We start from the raw sequence: 25,779 nt of genomic DNA, 5'->3' as shown, positions 1-25,779 counted from the left end.
CAAATGTCATTTCTTTGCCCAGGAAACACTCAGAAGAGCGCCGCTTAGTGCTTGGTGCTTTACCAGTTAACACAGACATGCCTTGTGTCCTTTGAGAATTCTGCCTGCTCTCGTGGAGTGGTTTGAAGCCCACAGGCACTTCTAGTCTCAGCTACTAGTGAATCTTCAGGAGTCCTTCTCTCTCTGCAGCTTGGCTGTCCTTGCCACTCTCTCTAAGCAGCCCACCTAAACTAAAATGCTGCGCTTCCAAAAACACTGGCCACACTATGTCTTTGGCATAGACCTGAGTGTTTGTCATTGCAGGGAGCAGAAAGGGTGGAGTTTGGGGTCTCTCGTGGAATCTGCTTTCCCTGGTGGATGGTGCTTCCACCCGTGCTGAATCCAGCGAGAAGGCCATGGGTTCCCTCTCAGACTGCGTGTTTTCACTTGAGACGGGCTTCAAGGTGATTCTAGGCCAAGTCCTCACCTTTCTGAGGCTGGGGGTGGGAAATGTCTCCTGACGAGGTGACCTGGTGGGTGAGCTTGCAGGGCACCCCGGGGGTGTCAAGCAGCCCACAGCTTTGACAAGGTGCTGAGTGTTCCAGGTGCCATCAGGTCATGACTCAGGACCAGACACCTGCTGCGTCCCTGGCCCTGCCCTCAGGGAAGAGCTGCAGAGCAAACCAGGGCTGAGAGGAGTCGGGGTCAGCAGGCAGGGGAATAAGTCCTGTGAGGTTCTGCAGGTGACCCTGTGTCCACGTCAGGGTCAGCTGGCCCTGACAGGTCATAAGCACAAGGAGGGATGTGGAGGGACAGGGCAGGGGACAAGTATGACCCTGCCCCCAGAAGGGGCTGGCTGCACAGCTGCCACTCGAGGTGGACATCGCTTTCTGCTCGCATCATAATTTAGGAAGTAAGAACCCCAAAACCATTTGTTGTTGACACCCATAGCTAAAGGGAAGTTAAGGAAAACCACAGTCTTTGAACTGAGCTAGCAAGGAGGCTGCTGCTGTGACTGGAGAGAATGGGCCAAGTGGTGACCAGGACAGCCTGGTAGGGCCTGGAAGTGCCCTCAGCAACAGGTGTCTGGAGATGGTAGACATGGATCCCACCAACCACAAGATGCTTAAATTGCTACTGCTTTAAGTAGAGAAGGAAAGACAAATTGGTGCAGATTTCTCTCTGCCTTTGTAGGGTTTTTCCCTTGTTGTGGTCTCCCTTTGAAAAGCTTCACCTCGGAAAAACATTCCCGTGTTCTCTGGAACACTGTCAGCTGATGGTGACGGTGTCCTGTGGTGGCGCTCTCCCTGTCTGCCTTCCTCAGCCCCAGGTCAGCAGGCTGTGGGCAGTGTCACGCCAGGGCTTGTGGGGTCACTGACGCCTGTGCCTGTGGCTGTGACGAAAACAGCTAGCAAAGCAGAGTGCCGGGGTCCCACCATGTGCAGAAGTCCAGGGGGAACCCGGCTGGGACTGGCTGCTGCCTCAGGACCAGCCACATTATCTCTGGGCCTTCCACTTGTCAGTGACGGAAGCTGAGCGTGGGGGCTCCGTTTTCTACAAATCAGTAGATGTGTAAGAGGGAGAAACTTCGAGAAGCCAGCCAGCTCCCCATCGGCCAATGACCACAGCAGCCAACAGGCTTCCCAGGCAGGCTGGAAGGTGAGCATTGCTCAGCCTGGCCACGAGAAACCAGGCAAAACTCCAGTCCATTCTATTGTGAGGCAAGAACTTTGGGTGATGCCCTGAAGTGGGGCAGGAATGTGGAAGAGTTCTTGGGAAATTTCGGGGGGGAATGGGGCATCTTTAAATGTCTGCAGACAAGGCCAGTCAGCTCATGGATTGCCTTGATTGGGTGCTGCCTGCGTCACGGAGGGCATTTCTGCCATCCCAGCACCCTTCCAGTGCACCCCTCCTGTATTCTCCCAGCTCTTTCTGTATCCTGTGCCAGCTGCGCCCCAGGGATGGCCAGGCCCTTGAGCAGCTGAGATCACCCTGGAGGTTCAGCCTATCGCTACCACAGTGATCTTGGCTGTGGCTGCTGCCCTGCTGCTTCTAAGGCCCTGAGAGTCACTCCGAGCCTGACAGGAAAAAGGCCTATGCAGACACTGGAGGCTGGATGACACCCTAGGACATATGCATTGTGGACGGTGTCCTGGTGGCGTAGCTTCGCTGCAGACCACCCTTGCCCACACTGACATTCAGATGCCTGAGGCCCAGCTCCTCACACACTCCATGTGGTGTCTGCCAGGATCTGGGCTTCCTTTGCTTTCCACACTTTCCACATTTGACAGCCCTTTTCACAAACCAGATTTTCCGAAAGACTCACTACTCTTTCCCCCTCCGAGCCAGCACAGCCCTAATGGGTGCCAAAGTACCTGGGGGTAAGAGATTACCATGGGTAGAAGTCAGACAGGCGTGATCCCGGCACTCAGATGCGCCCTGAACTTTCAGACAGCCCATGGCCCACAGACACAGTACCAGGCCTCAGGCACAGTGCTGGGCTTCAGAAACGATACTACACTCAGGCTCGGTGCAGGGCCTGAGACGCATGGTACTGGCCCTCAGACTTGTGGCTGGGTCCCCTGTGCCGACCCCTCACATAGTTCCTGACAGCCAGGGAGATGCCTGCGCCCTGACTTTACTCCTGCACCTCAGCAAGTGACAGGAGTGCGTCCCAAAGTGTCTAGTGAGGACAGAGTCTGGCGCTAGAACCTGCTCTTCTGTCAGTGTGATAGCTGATGCCTCTCATCCCTGTAGCTGAACTAGAGAGTGGGGACACAGCCGTTAGAGTTAGGGACCCCACCCCGCTGTCCCCTGAGGGTCTAAACTGCTGCCCCCGACCCTGCCATCCCCTAGCATCTCCTGTGAAGGCACGGGCAGCATCTGTGTGCCTCCCTGCTTGCTAACCACAGGTCTGTGGAGCCAGTGTTGCCTTCCAGTCCCAGGGCCTTGTCCCCGCAGTCAGAAGGAGGCACACTGGAACTGGGGCCATCGGGCTACTCTGGCAGGTGTCTGTTCTCCATGTTCTCACTGTCCGCGAAGCAAGCACTTGCAGCCTCGGGTCACCTCGCCCCTGCTTGTCTTGCTGGCCATACACAAGCACTAGCAGTACGTTTTGTTTTTCCTTGACTGTTTAATTTGAACCCAAGTGGGAATGCTGAAGTTAAGAGCCTGAGCTGGGAATTGAACCTGGACACATGGAATGTGGAAGTCTCAAGGCTGTTACCCCCTCCTGATTTGCACCTTAGCTCACTGAGTACTCATGTCCCACCCACCCTATCTGGGACCAGCCCAGCTGAATGACAGTGGCATGGTTCCTACCACGAAATCATGAGATGAAAGGCACGCTTCCAGCCGTGGCCCTCTTCTCTCAGCTCCTTCCCAAGCTCCGAGGGAGGATGAAGCTGGGGCTGGACTTGGGTTGTCGCTGGAGGTCCCTGCATGCTCACCTAGGCCTGCACACACGTATCACTCACTGTATGCACATCTGGGCCTACACACACACACACACACACCACTCCCTGCGTGCTCACCTAGACCTACATACACATGTTGTACCCAGATTTTGAGATCCCCAGAAATCATCAGGAGTCTGAAGTCGATGCAAATGCATAAGGGCGGTTTGTTCAGGCCAGCCTATGCTGTCAGCCATCACTCACCCAGCAGTAGTAGCAGAAGAAGGGGCAGCAGAAGCAGCAGAAGGGCCAAGGTTGGACAGCACAGGGTTTTTATGCATTTTAGGCCAATTCCATGGTCATGACTGGTCAGTTTAACTGTTAACTTTTAAAAAGAGCAAGTTGGCAGGCTTCTATTGGTGGGTTTGAAGGAAGCAACTTTCAAATAGTACAAACTGATGGGCTGTGGGGTAGTGAGCAAGTCTTATCTAACACCTCCTTTTAATTTTTTTTCATTAATTGCATTGCATTATGTGGCACATTTTTATATGTACTGGGATTCCCCCTCCCCCTCCCCAAACCCTCTCCCCACGGTGGATTGCTCCACCTTATTGCATTTCCATAGTTCAAATTCAGTTTAGATTCTTTCATTGGAGGTATTTACCAAGCATACAGTCCAGCATCTTATTGTCCTGGTAAGTTCAATAGTTTCTTGGTGAGACCATCTCTGGTCTGAAGGTAGAGCCAGCAGAGTATCATCCCAATCAATTAAAAGCCCCAACATAATATTTACAACCAATTACAACATTATGGCATTAATTGACATGGTATTGATTAACCAGTATGTTAATAGGAAAATGCAGTTTCTCAACCACAACCTGTGACTTCTTCATAGACATTTCCATTTTGGTTTATATTCAACCGTGTTCTATACACCTTAAAATGGCTATAGATTACCATTCAGCTGTCTTGTGTCTATTTTAGTTTTAGTATTTAGCAGTTTATAGCATTGAAGCATGGTTTCTCTGAACCTGGCTGGTTTTTGGGTAGTCTAACTCTATAACAAGACATGTGTCAACAGTTTAGGTGAACAGTTATAGGAGGGGTGTGCAGAGAAATCTTCAGTAGCCCAGTGAGGAGTAACTAATCTTTGCTAACACCTCCTTCTTGAGGAATACTCTGCCATGTGCCCTGCCGGGTGTCACGTAGACTGTCAGGCCTGGAGTTCACACAGCCCCCAGCCAGGCCAGTAAGGCAGAAATCACAAAAGCAGAAAACACTGAGGTTTCTCTCACACACACACACACACACACACACACACACACACACACGCACCCCACTCCCTGCATGCTCACCTAGGCCTGCACACACTTTTACACACACACACGCATCACTCCCTGCATGCTCAACTAGGCCTGCGCGCGCACACACACACACACACACTCACACCCCACTCCCTGCATGCTCAACTAGGTCTGTGCGCACACACCCCACTCCGTGTGTGCTCACCTAGGCCTGCACACACACACACACACACACACACACACACACACACACTCCTTACCCCCACAGCATCCCCTCACCAGGAGACAGGAAAGTAGTCTGCCTTCTCACTGCATCGTTTTCCTTAGGAACGTCCGCCCCGGCAGCCTCTCCAGGCCCACATCGCTGACTTCTCAGTATGGAAGAGGGGCCAGTCTGACTTCATGGCATCTTAAGCTTTGTGTCTTTGAACAGTCACACAGAAAATGGGTTCCTCTGGCTAGTCCTGGACCATGAATATTTTCATAGAATGCTTTCTCATTCTGGAAAAAATGGTTACAGAGCAACTTGAGCTAGCACTGCTTGTTTTAAATTAGAAACTGCCTGAATGTGAAAGTGCAGGAACCCTGGCGAGTCACAGAAAGGATCGTGGCCGCCACAGGGCAAGCCTGCTCCTCCCCATGGTGGGTGGTTTCCGCTGCCTCCTTCCCATAGCTGCATTCCCAGGCTCAGCTCCTCCCTACCTGGGCTGCTGCTGCCCTCCGAAGGTCACCGGAGGGTGAGGGCGGTTCTGACCATGCCATGCCAGAGGCTGACAGTGCCTGCTACCCTCAGATCCAGTCTGCATGGGGGTATGCAGTTCCAGTGCAGTGATCAGTCGAAAGTGTGCGTACGAAACCCCAAGTCTCCTAAGTGACTCCTCAGTGACCTGCAGCACTAAGGAGCATGAGCACAGGGAGCCACGCTCTTGACGCTGCCCTGCTCTCCTGCCCTGAGCCGAGAGGGTCAGCTGACACCGTGTCCTCACCTGTGTGATGGTGGGGGTGGATGCTGTGGTGCAGCGGGTGAAGCCACCATACAGGATGTCCACAGCCCATATTGGAGTACTTAGTTTGAGTCCCCACTGGGCTCCTCATTTTGACTTGTCACAGGTCTGGCTGTTGCAGGCATTTGGGGAGTGAACCAAAGGGTAGAAGATATTGCTCGCTCTCACTCTCTCTTGCTCTCTCTCTCTCTCTCTTTTTTCTCATCTTTATTTTCTTCTCTGCCATTTCAAGGAGATGAAAGTAAATATGCACGCATTGAAAGTGAGATGTACATGAGAGAAGGCATACACATATATAGGCTGCATAGAGTGAGCACTGGAGTTTGTACCCATTATAATGTTATTGACAGCAGATTTCACGCTGAAATAAAGTGACTTGGCTTTGGCCCTCCCTGGAAGCACACGCAGGGCCTAGCGGAGTTGCAGCCGTGGCCTCAGCCCCTTGCGCCGTGTCTTTTTGCAGGTTGCACGGCTGATGGAGATGGGATTTTCTAGAGGTGACGCTCTGGAAGCCCTGAGAGCCTCCAATAATGACCTCAACGTGGCCACCAACTTCTTGCTGCAGCACTGAGGAGCCAGGAGTGGCCCAGCCAAACGACAGTGGTAAGGTCCCCACCGCCGATCAGGACTGAGCAGCCCCTGGCAAGCAACGCTGTCTTCAGGAGGAGGTGGTTCTGCTGCATCCATCGTTAAAACTCCAAGATTGTTACTGTTTTAGTATCAAAATAAGTTTGTCATTAAATTAGCATGTATTTTCTATCTTTCTTGGTATCTTTGTATCAAGTATTGCACTTAGCCTGGAGACTCCTCATGCACTCCCTGGGTGTTTAAAGTGCAGGTGGCCAGAGCCCGCCCCAGCTAGGGTCACAACTGCTGTGACCTCTGCCTGCTGGCCCAGGTGCACTGGCCCACACGCCGTGTGACTGGCGCTGTGCAGGGGCGGGTGGTTATATTCAGAGAGGGTCTGTTGCACAGTTCCTCCTGGGCCACCTTAAAGGCTGTTTTTTCAAATCCAGTGGCTTAACATGATCCACACCTTCTAGAGAGTGATGGAGGAACAGGGAGCTAAGTCCTGCTGCAGCCCAGACACTCTCCTGTGGCCTTCCCACCTCCACTGGAAAATGCTGACAATCAGATACCACTGAATGTTCCAGAATACTCCATGACACTCAACAGCGAGCTGCTTTTGCTGTCAATCTCCAGACTTAGCCGCTCAAGCCAGGGGCTAACATGAGACAAAGAGGAAGAGAAGTACAGGCTCTAGAGTGAGGCAGGACCAGGCCGGAGAGCTCATCCTGAGGACAGAAGAGGAGGTGCCTTGCCCAGCACTGTCCCCGCTGCAGAACAGCCTGCCTGGCCCTTGCCACGCACAGCAAGCTGAGCAAGGGGTGGTAGGGTGGGGCCCTGCACCTCCAGGCCCCGATTCCATGGCTGTGAGGCCAAGCAGAACAGAGATGGGAATGGTCAGGGACGAGGTCGGCTGCCAGGTGTCAGGTGCCAGGGCCAAAAGCCAGCCACCCACTGTGGTGACTAATGGAAATGTGGAGTGTTCAGTCCACTCAGTTTGTTTTCTGGATGCTGGGCACTTGAGAGAGATGCCCTGTTCCCGGACACAGTCCACAGTAGTGGCACGTAAAAATCCATGCAGGATACTTCCCATGCCAAGGACCAGGGCAGAGAACAGCTGCATCCAGAGCCACACCATCTGTTTCCTCTGCTCCTGCTCCCCTTCAGAAAGCACCCAGCAGAGCAAGGCCTGTCTGGGGCTGAGAAAGGACCCCAAAGCCCCCCTGCGGGAAATGTGGCTCACCAGCCACCTACAGAAACCCTACCGACCCTGAACCCAGAGGATTGAACTGGGGGCAGCCCCAGGCTCTTCCTGACTTCTCCCTGCCACTCGCCCAGGTCCCTGAGTCTGCCATGGTGTGCACGTCCCAGGCACAGCTGTTACCTTCCATCTGCGTCATGTGCTCCCCAAGCCCTCCCCCTCGTCTCCACTACCTCCAGCCCCATCACCACACACACGTGTGCTGCTCGCTCAGGGCCGCATGCTCTGAGCCTGACTGCATTTCCCTGTGCTGACTCACTGCTACTGCCTGCAAATACAGAGAAGCCAAACCCACCCCCTCTGATTTAAGACTGGGAAATCTCTCAGGCTATGCACCTGCTCTCCACCTTCAAGGAAGACCTTGCTAGAAAGGCATCCTGAGGGGGGGGCATCTGTGAAATGTCCACCTCCCTCTCCCTGCAGTCAGAATGGCTGAGACTGGGCTGACAGACCGGGCTTAATTATTTTTTTAATTTTTGAATTTTGTGGTACGATTTTGTATAGACTGGGATTCCCCCTCCCAACAGATTTTCCCCATGTTGCTACAATAGTATAGTCCATCCCAATGAAACTGTTGGAAATGTGTAGCCAATGCGCTGCTGGACTGTCTGACATTGTCTGTACCAGCAGTGTCGGGGCACACTTAAATAAGAGACTGATGGGATTATGACTCCTTATGTTGGGCTTAATTTTCAAGCAAGCAGAATGCAGAGAAAAGCATGTCTGTCATAACTCCTTCCCATTCCAGGTTAATAAAATTCTGTTTTTTGCATCCCCATTCGTAAACCCGGACTGAGGCGGTGAGTGGAGAAGATGGAGCATGAAATTGCAAGTGCATCCTGGTATCGCTCCCAGTGGACATATCCAAGTGGAAGTGTTCAGAACCAAGAGCTCTGGAACTTTGTCTTGCACAGGTGTCTGAAGTGATGTGTGGCTTGTGGCAACCAGAAGGTTTTCATTCCGACAGCTCCCAGGGCATCCCCTCTCGTCCCTATAAAGAGTTGGACCAGGAGCACCAGGCCAAATTTCAGCTCAGGCTCCAGGGTTAGTTCTGGAATGGAAATCTCGCATATGAGAAATACTTCCAGAATGCCCTGAGTTTATGTACCTGCTCCCCTCTAAAGAAGCTACACTTTGGTGGTACCACTAATAGGGCTGGGATTCAGGCAGAGAGAGGAGTAGGGACTTGGGGGATCAGCCCCCGATTGTGGAGGTCAGTATGAAAAGAGGCAGGGAGAAGGGAGCTGGTTATCCCAATGCTGGGATAACTGGAAGCTTGGGGAGAGGGAATGGGATCTGGGGAATGGGGTCTGGAGCTGAATGGGGGCTGGGTGGCTCCGGGTCCAGAGGGGCGCGTTCCTGAGAAGCAGAGGACATGGAGTCTGCCCCGGAAGTACAGGGAAGAAGGGAAGAAAGAGACCTGAGGCGCTGGCCCAGTAGCCATGAGGTGGGCCTGGCCTTAGACGCTTAGCCCTCCACATAAAGAGAAGGTGAGAGAGCCGCAAGCAAGTCGCTGACTCATCGACAGCAGGACTCGGCTCTCCAAGCACCTGGTGGTCCCCAACGTGCAGACAGGCCAACTGGAGCCCCTGTGTCTCGGTTCACAGAGGAGGAGGAAATGCAGATGACCCGGCTGCTGCAGAGGATGGATGTGCTGGCCAAGAGAGCTGTGGAACTGGGCGTGCGGCTGATGGTGGACGCTGAGCAGTCCTACTTCCAGCCGGCCATCAGCCGTCTGACGCTGGAGATGCAGCGCAAGTTCAACACGGAGAAGCCGCTCATCTTCAACACCTACCTCAAGGACGCATATGATAACGTGACCCTGAACGTGGAGCTGGCCCGCCGGGAGGGCTGGTGTGTTGGGGCCAAGCTGGTACGTGGTGCGTACATGGCCCAGGAGTGAGCTCGTGCCACGGAGGTTGGCTACGAGGATCCCATCAACCCCACATATGAGGCTACCAACGCCATGTACCACAGGTGCCTCGATTACGTCCTGGAGGAACTGAAGCACAACCCTAGGGCTGAGGTGATGGTGGCCTCCCACAACGAGGACACTGTGCGCTTCACGCTGCAAAGGATGGAGGAGCTGGGCCTGCACCCTGCTGACCGCCAGGTGTACTTTGGGCAACTGCTGGGCATGTGTGACCAGATCAGCTTCCCCCTGGGCAGGCGGGCTTCCTGGTGTACAAGTACGTGCCCTGTGGCCCCGTGGTGGAAGTGCTGCCCTATCTGTCCCGTCGTGCCCTGGATAACAGCGGAATCATGAAGGGCGCCCAGCGAGAACAGCAGCTGCTCTGACAGGAGCTCTGCCAGCGGCTCCGCACCCGCAGCCTCCTGTACCGCCCAGCCTAGAGCCCACGCCCAGGCACCCCGACCCCTCGGCCTCCGGGACTTCAGCCTGGGTGCACCCCGGCCATCACCGTAGCTACACCTGGATTCCAGGATTTTACACCCAACACTCCCAGACCTGAAGGCGGGCTGGCTGCGTCAGAGGTCCCCAGCCCTGTTAATATGGGCCAAGTCTGATGCCTGCCTGAGCTGATGAGAGTTGTGCCCCCACCAATCCCCACATAATCCTGCCAGGCTCTGAGCCACACAGCCCAAGGCAGGGGTACCCCATGAGGCCTGGGAGTGTACAGGAGGCTTGATGGGAGGAGCCCACCTGCTCAATAAACCACTTTCCACAAAAAAAAAAAAAATGCAGCTTGTATTTTAGGTCTCCCTCCAGCTTCTCAACTGAGCAAACAGGGAGGGGCAGGCCCTGACCACAATGGCTGGCTAACCTGTGGCCAACTGAACTTCACTGGTAGGCACTAGTCTGGGATTTGTCACTGGGTTTCAGACAGTCCCAGGGAACCGGTTGGGGCACACAGGCCCCCATCTCAGTATCTTCAAGTCATCCCTCAACTCCCCTGGGGAAGTCAGTCAGTCAAGACCTATGAATTTTCTAGAAGGTTTTAAGTTGCCTCAGGCGTGGAAGGACTTGGATTAGGAGGACAGCAAAGGGATCCATGCAGAGAGGAAACACACTCAGGTCCTTAGGCACCCTCAAAGCCTCTCTGGGAGTTCTGTTGGCCTCTTCCCAGAAGGCCAGACAGGTTCCAGAGCTTCCAGCTTCTCCACAGCCTCCAGCTTCTCCACAGCAAGACCCTGCAGCGTGTATTTCCTCAGGGCTTGCCTATAGATTCAGGTGCTTTCTAGAAGATTACTGTTGGTCACCAAACCATAAGCCCTCCCAAGACTGGTAGATATCCTCCCTTCGCCTGTGACATCTGGCCTGGAGTTGTGGGTTGGTTGGGAGTAAAAACACTTCAGTCAGCTCCACATATACTTCTAGTCTGGCCTGACAGGAGTCAGGAGCTGTTTCAGGGAGGTACAGAAGGGAGCAACCGAGGCGCATATTTGAGTCTAGGGGTCTGTGACCAGCCCCTCCAGGGCCTAGGGTGTCTGTGGGACACTCCCAGGAACCTGAGCCAGGTGATGCCCATGATGCAAGCAGACAAGTAGCCCAGTGAGCCCAAAAGCCAGGGTGTCTTTGCTGAGGTGGCTCTGGGTTGAGCTCTAACCGAGCTTCCACCAGCCCAGCGCAGTGTGCCACCAGGCCAGCATCTGAGTGACGTGCACACTGCCCCTGCCCTCTCAGGGCAGCCACTACTATTTTCATTTTCCTGAAGGTGACTCCTGAGCAAAGTGCATAAACAGCACCTGTGGACCCATGTCACGAATACGTTGTTTTAATTTAAAATATGTCAATGTGGATGTGACCAAGCCAACTCCCTCAAAAAAGGGAAAGGAATGGAAAGGAAAAGAGAGAGGAAAGGGAGGGAGGGAAGAAGGCAGAGCCCAACATACAGTCTCTCCTGCTGGCTTTCACAATCCACAGACCAGGGCAACATTTGTGATTGTGTGTTGGAGTTCCAGTGAACTGATATTTATACAGGCCGTTTCTCAAATGTTCCAAAATATGCAACTCAACCCTTACAAAATGCCTTTTGGGACTGGCTGGCATTGTGGTACAATGAATTAAGCCCCTGCCTGTGACACCAGCATCCACTGTGGGCACTGGTTCAAGCCTGGCGACTCCACTTTCCATCCAGCACCCAGGAAAGCAGCGGAAGATGGAGCAAGTGCTTTGGCTCCTGTGCCAATGTGAGAGACCTGGAAGAATCTTCTAGCTCCCAGCTTTGGATCAGCCCAGCTCCGGCCGTTGTGGGCATCTGAGGAGTGAACCAACAGATAGAAGATCTTTCTCTCTGTAACTCTGCCCTTCAAATATAAACAAATCCTAGAAGTCATACAGGAGCCAGCATTGTGGTGTAGCAAATTAAGCTGCTACCTGTGATGTCAGCATCCCATATGGCCCTGGGTTCATTTTTAGACTGTTCCACTTCCAACCCAGCTCTTTGCTCATGGCCTAGGCAAAAGCAGAAGATGGCCCAGGTGCTTGCATCCCTGCCACACATGTGGGAAACTCAGATGAAGCTCCTGGATCCTAGTTCTTACAGCCATCTTGGTGGAATAAAGCAATGGATAGAAGATCTCTCTCTGTGTCCCCCCTTGCCCTGCCCCATAACCTCTGCCTTTCAAATAAATAAATATTTAAAGAAGAGGAGGAGGATGCCACCTGAATGACAGTGAAACCTACAACTCAAAGCAGCAGCGCAGACCTCCCACGTCACTTCCTCCTGGTTGGTCGCTCTGGCAGCCTACCTCCCTGGCCATCCTGCTTCATAGGAGACACCTGCTCATCCCAGGGGTGCCCAAGCCCCCCTTCACCCCACAAAACACACCTCACCACTAATCCAGTCATCCAGCCCCAAACCAGGGAGCCTACCGTTTGCCCACCCCTCCTCCTGGATCAGCCATGCTACCTGAGCACAGGGCACATGTCAGCATGTTGTATCGCAGCTGCACATGTCCCTATTCACCTGTATGATCATGACAGGTCAGGCAGTGTCATTCATCAGCAGGTTTGAGGAGAGTCCCAGCTGCCCTTTCCAGCAGGGGGTCTGAGCTGGGAGTGCTACCGAGGATGGGGTTTCCAGTAGTATCGCCTCCCTGTGTCTCTAACACCTGACTTGGAATATGCAGCCTCCCAACAGCAGTCACTGCTGTCATTCACAAGCAGACGCATGCCCTTGCTTACACAGAGAGGGCTCCTCACTCCCCAGGACCAGCCATACAGGGCTGCAGCCTCAGAGCTTGGGCCTCGGCTCCTGGGCCCTCCAGCATCTGAGCCCTCCAAATTGTGACAACTAGGGAGGGAACATGGTATCCGAGTCTTGAGCCACGCATGTTGCCACAGGGTTGTGGAGCCCCAGAGTTCCGTGTCCAAGCCCAAGCCAGCACAGCCCAGGGGCCCTTCTCCAAGTCCTTCTGCATGCCTGTCCCTTTGTGGTCACCAGCAAAGTGAGAGAGAAGACTGTTGTGCAAATTGGGCCATGATCACCTTGGGCACACTGGTGCCCAGGAAGTGGTGACACGCAGTGGTTGGGGGAGGAATTGTGCTTTCTGGAGAAAGCCCAGCACCACAGGAGCAACTGATTCTCTATGCAATTGACTTACACACTCTGCAGTTCTCCCTTAAAATACCAAGCAACAGGCATTCTCAGAAGCCACCACACCATGCCATGGGCATCTTTCCCAGCCTGCAGGCTTGTCTTGCTTTCTGCCTTCCTCTGCGCTCCTCCCCCACCTAGTGGCTCTGATACCTCTATTTTGACATGGGATTCAGTCACCTTGACAGGTAGGTAAACCAAGAAGTTCAAATTTACCAGCTCATGTTCCAAACAGACCCTCTTACTTTTTCCTCCAAACTGTACCCTTTGCAAGGTCCCTGGGAAGGAGGAGGACGTGGATCAGGGATGGGGCAGGACTCCAGGAAGAATGTGTCCAGAAAGAGCAGTGTTCACTTTGGCCTAAGTGCACCCCACCACACCCCCCAAAAAAAGGTAGACCATGAAGCCCCAGACCCATGAGTATGACCTACATTGGAAACAGGGGCCTTACAAATGCGATCAGGTTAAAACGGGAGCGGGTCTGATTTGAAATGACTTGCTATCCTAGGAAGAAGAGACCCAGGGCAGGGAGAAGGCTAGGGGCAAGACCCACCAGGGAGGGAGAAGGTAGGACACCTCTGCACAAGGTGTCAGTGTAGCCAGAACAAAGGCAGCTGGAGCTGATGGGGGGCCCGGGGTGGGGGGAGTAGGAAAGGGGTTGGGGGATGGCTTCTTGCTGCCAGAAGGAATGAAAGCTTTGAGGGAGAAATTCGATTGGGTTGTGGAGAAATGAGTCTCTTTCCACCACCACCCTCCCGAAGGAGCACATGGCCCACACTAGCCACACCTGGGGACACTGCTGCTCATCCCCAGAGACCCCAGAGGGGTCTGCTAGGTGAGGAGCTGAGCCTGCAGGGACCCACAAGGCCATCTGTCAGCTCTGGGTGCCACACCTCGGAGAGCAGCTTCCCGCGGGACGTGGCTGTGTCAGACACTCTGCACTCATCTTGGCATGGGGCAGGTGAGTGTCATAATCTCCAGATGGAACAGTTCAGCTAAAGAAGTTCTTTTCCCAAGGTTAGTTGCACAGACAGCTCATTGTTCGGGTGATATGACAGAAATTCAGAGGGGTGACATGAATGTCTCCAACCCTTGCACTCTGGTGTCATGGTCACCGACTTACAATTTTCTTCCTCTGTTCCCCTTCTCTAAGTCCACATCTTCCCCAAACCCCACTTCCTGCCAGTTTATTCCTACTTCCAGACACATTCCCACGGACACTTGACCTTGAGTCATCTATGGATAGTGAACTTTGCATGTCAACTTGGCTCTAGGCTCTAGTGCCCCATGGTTGGGTCAAAACACCAGCGTATGTGTCATAGTGAAGGTGACCTTTAGGGATGATGAAAGTTGAAATTGGTGGCGTTCAAACACAGATCACCATCCACAACTGGGGAGAAGGGGAGGTGGGCTGAGCCAGTTGAGGGGTGTTCTAAGCAAAGACTTGGATTCCCAGTCTGGCCAATCTTAAAGATTCAAAGCTGCAGGTCCCACAGCTTTAAAAAAAGAAAAAAAAAAGAATCCCTCATATACATACGCATGCATACACACACAGATTTGTGAGCACATGAATCCTATATTGGTTCAATTTCTCTGCAGACCCCCAGCAATGAGAAAAGTCATGTGCATGAACCCCCCGCCCCACAGGAGAAAGCCTCAGTGGCCATAATAACACACTTTGACCTTGGAAGATTTCTAACATGCACACAACAATCCACATGATCAATAAGATAGCTCCAGGTACAGATAGGATCATTTCCTTCTCAGGAGACGGAAGAGCAAGTGTGGGTGGGGCTGCAAAGCCCCAGCAAGGTCTTCTCCCCACAGACTCCCCAGGGTGGGGCCCAGGGTGGGGCCCAGGCTGGTGCTCAGCCTTGGAGGCTTGGCCCTTGGAGCTCCTCTGTCCCCTTCCTCCAGCCCTTAGGCTGCAAAGGGAAGGCATCACTCCTCCTCCCTTTGCTGCGGCTTTCTGCGGGTCTTTTGACCCTGCCTCTGGCCTGCTCCCATCTCCCTCCCACACCTCCTCCAGATGTGACTCCCTCCTTCCTGCCCCACATCTCCTAGCCCGTGGCCCAGGCAGCATTGGAGCTGCTAGTGGCTGGCAGAAAGTCACTGGGTGGTTAGAGCATGGAAGTGCTAATGCCCCCATGGAACACACTGCACCCTGAAGCTATGTTTCTTGCCCAATATTATTAAGGCATTGTATAGAAGTACCTCCCAGCTGTGTGTGTCAGGTGGATATGAAGCACAAATGGGTTTTGTGTTTAGACTTGGGTTCCATCCCCAGGCTGTGTCTGTGTATATATGCAAATATTCCCAAATCCCCCCCACCTCCAAAAAAACAATACAAATCTGAAGCAATTCTGATTCGAAGCATTTTTGGATAAGGAGCACTAAACCTGTACATCTTATTTCTGATCTTTTTTTTCCCCTTAAGGATCCTACTCTTCCCCACTCCCCAAAGGACATCAGCTTCCAACCCCTAGTGCCTGATGGTTCCCGAGATTAAGCCAGAAAAGTTGGTGACCAGTTTGATCTGGCTCTCTGCTCAAGGCTGGTTGACACTTGGTGTTTTGGACGAAACTTTTCCCTGGACCAGATAAGGAGGAAGATGCTCTGAGCTTTAAAATACACAGGAGCCGCTTCTTGGAACGCGGGGCTGCGAAGAAGTAAATGACAGGGTCCATGCCGCAGTTCACACTCCTGAGAGCCGCCATGAGCTGCAGGGCCAGTGCAAATGCCCTCTGCTCAGCACAGGTTGGCAGGTGACGGGCCGCGCTCAGCACCAGCTGCAGGAGGTTCAGATGGTAGGGGTTGAAGCGCACCAGTACGGCCACCAGCACCACCAGGCTCAGCAGGCAGGCCCTTCGGGGCTGTGCCTGCCGGTGGTGTAACAGGGAGTCTTTCCCAACTGCCCTGCACCACTGCAAGGCGACCTTCACAGAGCAGAAGAACACCACAGTTACAGGCGTGCAGAAGCCAACTGCGCAACCCACCAGGATGGGGGCAGGCAGCCCCGTCACAGGCTGCACACTTCCATTCTCCGTGCAGGTCGGCTCACCTGTCACGGGCTTGGCCATGGGGGTCAAAAGCAAGGGTGCCATCTGAAGTAGTGCCAGACACCAGATGGCTGCACACACAAGCTTTGCCTGGCCAGCACGGTGGAGCGGCGGGCACCTTCGGGCGTGCACCACTGCAAGGTAGTGGTCCACACTCAGGCACATCAGGATGTAGATGCCGCCATGAGTATGCATATAGACCAGGAATGCTGCCAGCCTGCACAGCTTGTCCCCTAACGGCCAGTGGAAGCCCAGCGCATAGTAGATGATCTTTCCCGGCAGTGTCAAGGTCAACAGGAGGTCGAACAGAGCCAGATGGACCAGGTAGACACCTGTTGAGTTGATCTTCTTGCCCTCCCGACAGGCGAGGCCAAGGGTCAGAATATTCCCCAGGACACTGACGACCAAGAGGGCTGCGTAGAACAGAGCGAGTGTCATGCCAGCTGCCAGGCGCGGAAAGGGAGGCAGGCACTGGTTGGCATTGAGGGCCAGGCTGCCTGAGTCAGCCTGATTGAAGATCATCTCATTCAGGTTCTATGTAGGAGAGATGGAAAAACGCATCTGGAATGATGACAGTTAATGATTTGACTGGGGCAACATGCATGGGGAAGACCTGTCTCTTTTTCAGTCCATGGTATGTAGAAACAACATGCCATCCCGGGTATTACTACCCCCACTCCACCCTGGACGTACGTATAGCAGCCTAGATCACCTGACTCTGCTCATGCATTCTCTGGGCTGGAGTGTGGAGCAGGCTGGGGGTCCCCTAGGGGTGGCATGCCTCTGCTCCCTGATGCTGGATGCCCTGGCTGGGAGAAGCCAACAGTTGGGGGCCGAGCAATGGCCATGGTTCGGATCTTAGGAACATGACCCTGCTCATGCGTGTGCCAGCTAACGCTCATTGCTGACTGCAACCTGAGCCTGTTTGTCACCATGAGCACCTACTGTCAGTATGCATGTGTCTGGGTAGCCTCTGCATGAACCACTCCCTCCAGCCTAGCCACTGCTAGAGGCAGTGGACACCTCACACGGGGGCACACCAGCCCCTTTCTCTCCCACTCCCTGCCCCAGCCACATCGGCATGAGGCCAGACACCTGGAAACAGCTCTGCACCTAGAGCTCACCGACATGACTCCAGCTCACCTAGCCTAAGCCTGTGTACCCTGGAAATCACAAGAAATACTCTCAGCCACATTTCCTGCCCTGCTCCCTCTGTCCCCTGCCACCGCTGGGGTACCTGGCAGGTGCTGCCTGCCCCTTATGTTTGGGAACTGGAGTTGCAAACTCTGTCCTCAAAAGGAAGTCCTCTCTGCTGCTCTTGGTCCTGCCGCTCCCCAGATCTTAACACAATCTGTTTTCACACACAACATCACCTTGTCTAACCCAGCCTTGGAAATGCTTACCTAGTCACCTCCACTCCCTGCCTTTGGTCACAAGCAGGTCATGAGCCCACCCCCAAAATTCAAAGGGAGGGGAACCCTGACCCCACTTCAAAATGGTGAATGTTACCAAGATTTGTAGACATTTTTCTTTTATTATTATTATTATTATTGGAAAGCCGGATATACAGAGAGGAGGAGAGACAGAGAGGAAGATCTTCCATCCGATGTTTCACTCCCAAAGTGAGCCGCAACGGGCCGGTACGCGCCGATCAGAAGCCGGGACCAGGAACCTCTTCCGGGTCTCCCACGCGGGTGCAGTGTCCCAAAGCCTTGGGCCATCCTCGACTGCTTTCCCAGGCCACAAGCAGGGAACTGGATGGGAAGTGGAGCTGCCGGGATTAGAACCGGCGCCCATATGGGATCCCGGGGCTTTCAAGGCGAGGACTTTAGCCACTAGGCCACGCCGCCGGGCCCTTGTAGACATTTTCCAAAGCCACAAGGCACACATACAAAAATATGTGCTACTCAGGGCCAGCCTGATGGCAGTCACTGCGATCCGTGTAAGCACCAGTAGGAATCCCAGCCACTCCACCTCTGATCCAGGTCCCTCTCTGGGAAAGCAGTGGAAGATGACCCGAGTACATGGAGACCTGGATGGAGTTGCTGGCTTCAGCCTGGACCAGCCCAGGGCCATTGAAGCCATTTGGGAAATGAACAAATGAATGGAAGCTCTCTCTCTAACTGCATTTCAAATAAGTAAATAAATAAATATTTTTAAAATATGTGTGATTCATCAAAGCACACCTTGACAACTTTCAAAGTGTACGTATCCGTGTAACCCATCCTTCACCAGGCTGTTTTCGCCACTCCCAGGGTCTGTTTCCACACAGGGATAGTCACACTCCTGCCTCCTAAATACCAGCTCCATTTTACCTGCTTTGGAACTCCACATCAATGCAGTCATGCATGATGTATTCTTACATCGATGATTCTGGAGCTCCAGATCCGTTTGTGAGCTTCACCTCTCATGCAATCTCTCTGTTCTCATTGCCAACTGTGCTCCCTGCAGGGAGTATACCACTCGCCCACCATTCTGCTATTGGTGAACTCTGCAGGGTCTCCAGTTTTGGGGAAGACCCAGTTCTACTCTGTGCTCTGCCTGCTCTCTCGCTTGTCCATGGAGAAGTGCACAGACACACACACACACACACACACACACACACATTTTGTGGAGTACACAGCTAAGGAGAGGAAATGTCAAGGCAAAGGTTCTATAGGTATCTAACTTTAGAGGGGCCCAGAGTATCATATACCAGGGTAGCCTTTCTTAAAGCTGTCTGCTGCATGGGACAGTATCAAGGGCTCCCCGCACCTGGTACTGTCAGGTTAGTCATTTCAACAGGTGGGGAGGTGGCATCCTGTTGTGATTTTGATGGTGTTGCTCTGACCACTGCCAATGCCAAACACTTTCTCACTTCAAATATTTTGTCCCTTTTTCCAGTAGGCTGTATGTCACGTAGTTCTGTAAGCCTGATGTACACACACTGCTCACTCAGCAATGTCTTCTCTGATACACCCCTGTCCTTACAGCTGTGTTTGGAACTTCCTCCAACCCTTCATTTCCACACCTTCGATGGGCGCTCAATTCTCTCCGTGCATCTAGTCCACTGGGACCAGGGAGCCAGGTCAGGAGCAGGTGGTGTCGTCAGATGTTGATGCAAAGGGCACCACCAGGTCCATGAAGCCCGATGTTAGACATGGAAGGCCCCTCCTGGTAGGAAGCCTGCTGGAGATGGTGTACCTTGTCAATCTAGGCATAAAAATTGCTGTCTCCTCTCTGCAGGTTGAGAAGGTCAGGGCATCTGTTCAAGAGGAAAGAAAGGAATGCCCAGCTGCAAGGCAGGCAGAGGGGCAGCCAACAGGGTGTTGAGCCTCAGGCTGGATGATGGCGGATGCAGGTTCTAGGGTACATCCTGGGTGGTTATAAAGAAGGAAATGGAGAGATGTGCTGCATCAGACACATGTGGGCATTAAATGATAGCTAGCTGGTGAGAGAGATGATATAAATATGCTCCCTGAAAGCAAAAGTCACATTTTTAACTCTCTTGAGGTTTCCTCACAAGCTAGGCTAGCCCCTGGAAACATTCAGAAGGTGCAGAAGAATGCAATCTTCACCATTCAAGGGCTGTGGACCTCCTACAGAAAGCCAGGGGCATAGGGAAAAGCAAAGCATGACTGGACACTCTTTCTTCTTTCTTTTGGCCCTTATAAAGCAGCACCCAGGGGTGGGTGTTTGGAGCAGTGGGTGGGGTGCTCCTGGGGACACCCACATCCCGTACCTGAAGGCCTGGCTTCTGATTCTTCTTCCTGCCAGTGTGCTCTCTGGGAGGAAGTGGCTGATGGCTCAAGCATGTGTCCCTGCCACCCACACGGGAGATACAGGTTTGAGTTGCCTGCTCCTGCCTTTAGCGTGACCCAGCCATGGCTGCCTGAGGGCATTTGGGGAGTGGGCCAGTGGATGGACTGTCTCTCAGTCTCTATTGTTCTTTCTTCTGATCTCTACCTTCCAAAGAAAATGAACACAAAAAACTAAGCATCTTTAAAAGTGATTTGAAAAAAGTAAACCAACTCTACAATAAGTATATTAAAACATGTGCAATTATACCTGTGCAGCGTCTGGGTTGAGAAACCATAGGCTAAGTGGCTGTGTGGGACTCCAACATCCTAAATGCAGTAACAGGTTGAGTCCTGGCCCCTGGGCTTTCAGATCAGCCTCTTGGGAAGGCAGCGAGTGGCCATCCCTGACCCCGTCGCAGAAGTTACTGGTGCCTGACCTTAACCTGACCTGGCACCAGCTGTCATGAACAATTAAACCAGCAGATGGAAGATCTCTCTCTTGCTCTCTCTTTCGCCCCTCCCTCTCTTTGCCTGTCAAGTAAATAAACCTTAGAAATTCTCCTTCAGCTAGATCTGCTTTGTAGCTTTCTTTTCCAACTCTCTCATAAACAAGTTGCTTCTCTAGGCCTGCAACCCGGACACAGCAAAGATGCATACCCCGGGGCAGTTATATGAGCTCCAGTTCAAACCCCAGCTGCTCCACTTGCAATCCCACCCCAACATGGCCCCAGTAATTTCCTGGCTTCAGCCTAGCCCAGGCCTGGCCATTGCCTTCTCCCTTCCTCCCTCTGGGTGCCCCACTCACTTCCTTTCTCCCATGTATGCGCGCACACACACACACATGCATGCACACACACGTGTATACACCCATGAACTGACAAAGATGCCCTCCCATGACCAAAACTGAGTGAGGCTCTTCTGGGCCACAGCTTTGGGCTCCAGTGATATCCTTGTCCCAGGTATATGGTGACCCCTCCATCTGCGTTTGCTGCAGCACCAGGAATTGTCCATCCAGCCCTGCCCTCCCTTGGCTTTTTGCACCAGAATGGAGCCCAACCTGCCCTCAGCTCTCTTCCCCTGGCCAAAGTTCCTGAACAGCTCTACTTCACCACCCCTCTACCCAGCTCGGGTTTTCCCTTCCAGTCTCCTCAACACTGCCTTCACTAGCACATGCCCTGTGGAGCTGGATAGCCCAGATAGCCTGGAGCTGGACCCCCACCCAGCCCACCCCATTCCCAGATACCCCAGCTTCCTCCAGGCTCCAGCAACACCAACCAAGAGGGAGATTCCTCCCCCTCCTCCCTCCCTTCTTGCCAGCTCAATCCAACCTTGAGCCAGCAACCTTGCTAGCCGTTCCTGGTAGAGGGAGACATCAGGCAGGGGAGCTTCCAAACCTGCACGGGTGAGGAGAGTGGCCACAAGGGTTCGGTTCACAGCCCCGTGGGCCCAGAACACAGAGCGAGTGGCAGTCACAGATCTCGTTGGGAAGTTGAACACCTGCTGCTTGTTCAGGACTCACTGCTGAAGGATCAAGGCCAGCTCCTGACACCACAGCCCTTGGCAAGGGTCCACTTTCCTGACTTCTCCTGGGGCCTCCCAGCCTGGCCCTGCAAGCTCCTGCCTCGGGGTTTGCCCGCAGCTTTTGCTGACAATAGCCCCTGCTGAGTTTCCCCCTGGGGACCTGCCAGGTGTCTCCACCCCCACCCACCCCAGTCTCCCAATCTCTGCTCCAGCCAATCTGAGCCTTGAGGACTGTTCTGCCCACTTCCTTTTCTTGGAACATGGCACAAGACAAGTGCTTGCAAGGTTGGGCCCTGCTGGCAACCACAGAAAAGTTCCATTCAGATCTTGGGTTGGGAATGGTGGGGGTTAGGGAAGAGCTGTCACAGCAGGGAGTCCAGCGAGGGACCTGTGCTGGATAGACACAGAGCTCCCCACCACTTTGTGGGGAGAGAAGCCATATACCCCCGACGTGTGCCACATGGGACCCTGTGCGCGCAGGCTGCTGTGCCCCATTCCCACGCTGCCTCCAAGTCCAGCCAAGGGGATTGTGTCCCACAGACACCTGCCCGGAGGTGTGCTCCTTGGTCTACTCCATGTCCTCCACCCTCACCCTCCAAGCACAAAGCTTCCGGCTGCCCCCACCCCAGACTGCCCTCTCCAGAAATGAGCTGGTCCTTTAGGCATGAAGTCAGCCTTCTGCACATACTTCTTTCGCTGGCTGAGGGTGTTTGTTTGCCTCTTGAGATGTGGCTGGGATGGGATGGGGGGGTGTGGAAGGACAAGCCTGGGGACTCCGAGGGGGTGCCCAGGAGGCATCCCCCAGAGCTGACGCAGTGGGTCCCTGTGGCTAGGCAGTGCTTGTTGACCTCAGGCTGTCTCTGGTCCTGCACCAGAAGAGCTGACCTGTCCTTCTGCCCAGATTGGGACAGGGGAGGGTCCTGCAGAGCAGAGCAGAAGGAGAGGGAACTGATGGGGGGTAGTCCCCATGCTGGGGCTGCTGCAGAAGCTGAGCACCTGTCTCATGCCCTGCAGGAGACTCCTGGCCCACTCAGGCCACCCTCCAAGGGCAGCAGGAGGAGGCTGGCAAAGGCCAGCCAACAGTCAATGCCTGCTCTGGGACCTCCACACACTCTGTCTGCACTAATGGAATTGGGTCCCAGTGCCCGATTCACACTCTCTCTGGTTTCTCCCCTCCCCCAGGCAGGGATTCATACTGCAGATGTGACAACCAAATCCCCACTCCCAGGAAATACATTCAACAGCAGCCACCATCAAACTCTGATGAAAGTACTGAGTTGAGTCAGGCAGGAATCATTGTCTGGGGACCCAGAGAGGCGCAGGTGGATGGGGGCCTGGGCCCTGGCCCTGGGGCTCCTGGGCTTTGTGATCCAGGCAAAGGGCCACCCTGGCAGCCCCAGCTGTAGTCCCAGCAAGTGCCCAGCAGGGGCCCTCCCCACACCCTTATGGTTAAGACACGAGGCATCAGCCCATCTTGAGATAGACTGTGCCTCTATCCCACTGGTGACCCTGAGATGGGATGGGCTGCTTGCTGTGGGGGAGAAAAACCAGCTTCAGGCAGCTACTGGGTCTCCCACCTGGTCTGAAATGACTACGCTACAGCCCTTGATGCGGCCATGGCTGCCACGTGTCTCCTTGGTCTGTCTAGAATGTCGCTCAGCCACTGACAGACACCAGGGCCCTAAGACAGGCTCCCCCAAATCCCACATTTGTTATGTACAACTTGGATTAAAAACAACAACAACAGAAAAAAACATGGTGGAAAAAAATAGATATTAAAGGACCAGTGCTATGGTGTGCAAACTAAGCCACTTCCTGTGATGCCAGCATCCCATATGGGCATTGGTTCAAGTTCCAAAAGTTCTACTCTTGAGTCAGTTCTACTCTTGAGTCAGCTCCCTGCTTATGGCCTGGGCAAGCAGTGGAGGACGGCCCAAGTCCTTGGGCCCCTGCACACAGGTGGAAGACTCGGATGAAGCTCTTGGCTCCTGGCTTCAGACCAGCCCAGCTTCAGCCCATGCAGCCACTTGAGGAACAAACCAGCAGATGGAAAATTTCTCTCTCAGTCTCTCCTTTACTCTGTAACTCTGCCTTTCAAATAAATTAGACAGATAGATGATTTAGAGAGAGAGAGAGAGAGAGAGAGAGAGAGAGAGAGAGAGAGAGAGAGTTCTGCCTATCTCTGGGCCCAGCCCTGCCCGCCCGTGTGCACTCCCCTGTCCCGAGCAGCACAGGGTGGTTTAGCCCAGGGCACAGCTGCCACCCTGGGCTCCAGCACCTTGTTCTCACCATCTGCTTTCTTAAGTGTTGAGGAGGAGATGGATTGAGGGCGAGAATGACTCACTGGCTTCTTGCCTGTCCTCATTCCTTTGGTGGAGATGGGGGAGTTCCGAGCACCAGGGGCACACTGGAGAGGTGCTGTTGGGGCCTAAGTGGGCAGAGCAGTCCCCCAGAGTGAAAGACTGGGAGCGGTTGGCCAGACATGCCTGCAATGGAAATAGACAGAACGGGAGCTTGTGCAGGGATCTCTCCCTGTACCCAGAAGTAGGGTCACACTCTCTCCTGATTGTTTTTAATGATTTATTTATTTTTATTTGAAAGGCAGATTTTACATAGAAGGAGACACAAAAAGAGAGAGACATCTTCCATCTGCTGGTTCACTTTCCAAATGGCCACAATGGAACTGAGCTGATCCGAAGCTAGAAGCCAAGAGTTTTTTCCAGGTCACCCACGTAGCTGCAGGGGTCCAAGGACTTGAGCCATCTTCTGCTGCTTTCCCAGGCCATAAACAGGGAGCAGCCAGGACACAAACCACCCCCATATGGGATGCCAATATTACAGGTGAAGGATTAGCCTGCTACCCCAGCATGCTAGGCCCTAACGTTCCTGTATTATTGGCTGCCACAAGTCCCAAGGCCACAGCTAATTTGTTTCCTGTATGCATGTAGGGGACCTGGCTTTGGCCTGGCCCAGTCCTGACCATTGTGGCCATTTAGGAAATGAACTAGAGAAAGTTGCCATTTAATGGAATCCTTTCTTCTGACAATGCGTTAAGCTCCTTCTGTGTCCCATGCATCATGCTGGGTGCACTCAAAGGTTCAAGAGAGAAAAAAAAACAAAAACAAAAAACCCTCACACTTCATTGTTGGGCTGTGGGGGTGAGACCCAGGGACCTGCCCATCACTAAGCACACGGGAAATGCCACAGGGCAATTTGGACTTTGAAGACACTCGGCCAGAATTTCACGAGAAAATGCCCCAAGGATAGAATCAGGGAAATAAGGGCTGGGGAGCTGCCCAGCCCAGCTCAGCTCAGGCTGCCTGCCCGTGTGTCCCTGGCCCAGGACCCTGCTGGACTGGGTGGGGCCCTGCCTGGGGAGTACACGCAGCACCCCCATTGGGCTGTGAGGCCCAGGCTCTGCCTGCTTGGAGAATCCCTTTCTAGCCGTGGGAGAAAGGCTGCAGAAGGTGAGAGCGCAGGCTCCGGACTTCTGTGGGTTTGTTCATTTGCTTGCAGCTGGCAAGATGGGCGTGCCACAGTGTGGCGTTTGGGGCTGACAGGTTCCAACCCCTGCTACACAAAGGGCAGGGATCATGACTTCAGCGCATTTTCACGTAGCCAAGACACCCCATGTGACTCCAAACAGGAAGCAGAGCATCTTTAATACTCAGAGGCCCCACATGCTCTCTGCCCCAAGGTTACCTCCCACATGAGAGTTGTCTGATCTTGAATTTCCTATGAATGGAATCTTACAGGGTGTGTTTTTCCAACACTGGCTGTTTTCACATCACATTATCTAGGTGAGTAAGAGAGAAAAGCCAGCACTTTCCCTTCCTCAACAGACTGACCCTTGATGAACAAGTGGATGACAAACTCCCAAATCCAAGCAAAACTGTAATTAGATGCCCTGACTTGGCTCGCTTGCCACGAGGCCCCCAAGAGGTGCACTGTGCCCTGGGTAGGTGCACCTGCTCCATGTAGTGACTGGTAGCACTGGTAGCATGCTCTGCCTCACTGCTGGGTAATGCTCCCTTGTGTGCATGAGCCAGGACTTGCTCATTCACGCTCCTTCTGAGACACAGCTGAGCTTGGCTCGGTGGGGCTGTGCCCCCTATGTGTGCTTTGCAGAAACCACTTGCCTATGGACCTGCCTGGTCGGGATTGCCAGGCCAGTGGTCTTTCACACTTGATGTGATACAATGCTCAGAAACTAAGACTGACTACTTAGAAGGAAAGAGAGAGAACACTGTCAGTTTTCATTTTGAAAAACAAAAACACTGAAAATATAATTGTTGCCTAATCAATGTTGAGTCGAATACTGCTTCTCTGTGATTGAACAATTGTATGTTTCT

General features: G+C 53.4%; 2 protein-coding genes and 1 pseudogene across 2 annotated transcripts in view; 2 read left to right on the top strand and 1 right to left on the bottom strand.

Moving 5' to 3' along the window:
- The window catches only part of UBAC2 (UBA domain containing 2), a 154,987-nt gene extending 148,546 nt beyond the window's left edge, over positions 1-6,441 (top strand). Inside the window, exon 9 of the mRNA XM_012926824.3 lies at positions 6,146-6,441. Within this exon, the coding sequence (XP_012782278.2) occupies positions 6,146-6,253 (108 nt within the window). The 3' untranslated portion in view covers positions 6,254-6,441. The remainder of the gene's footprint in view (positions 1-6,145) is intronic.
- Positions 6,442-9,027: 2,586 nt separating this feature from the next.
- Positions 9,028-10,193, top strand: LOC101530072 (proline dehydrogenase 1, mitochondrial-like; annotated as a pseudogene).
- Positions 10,194-15,536: 5,343 nt separating this feature from the next.
- Positions 15,537-16,649, bottom strand: LOC101529824 (G-protein coupled receptor 183). Its single transcript, XM_004577627.3, has one exon. It carries the CDS (start codon positions 16,647-16,649, stop codon positions 15,537-15,539), a length of 1,113 nt encoding a protein of 370 aa, XP_004577684.3.
- Between the last annotated feature and the right edge of the window lie 9,130 nt (positions 16,650-25,779).

This window comes from Ochotona princeps, chromosome 12, assembly GCF_030435755.1.
Source record: "Ochotona princeps isolate mOchPri1 chromosome 12, mOchPri1.hap1, whole genome shotgun sequence".
Lineage (NCBI taxonomy): Eukaryota > Metazoa > Chordata > Mammalia > Lagomorpha > Ochotonidae > Ochotona > Ochotona princeps.
Note: the sequence above shows the minus strand (reverse complement) of the source record. Positions and strands in the feature narration are given on the sequence as shown.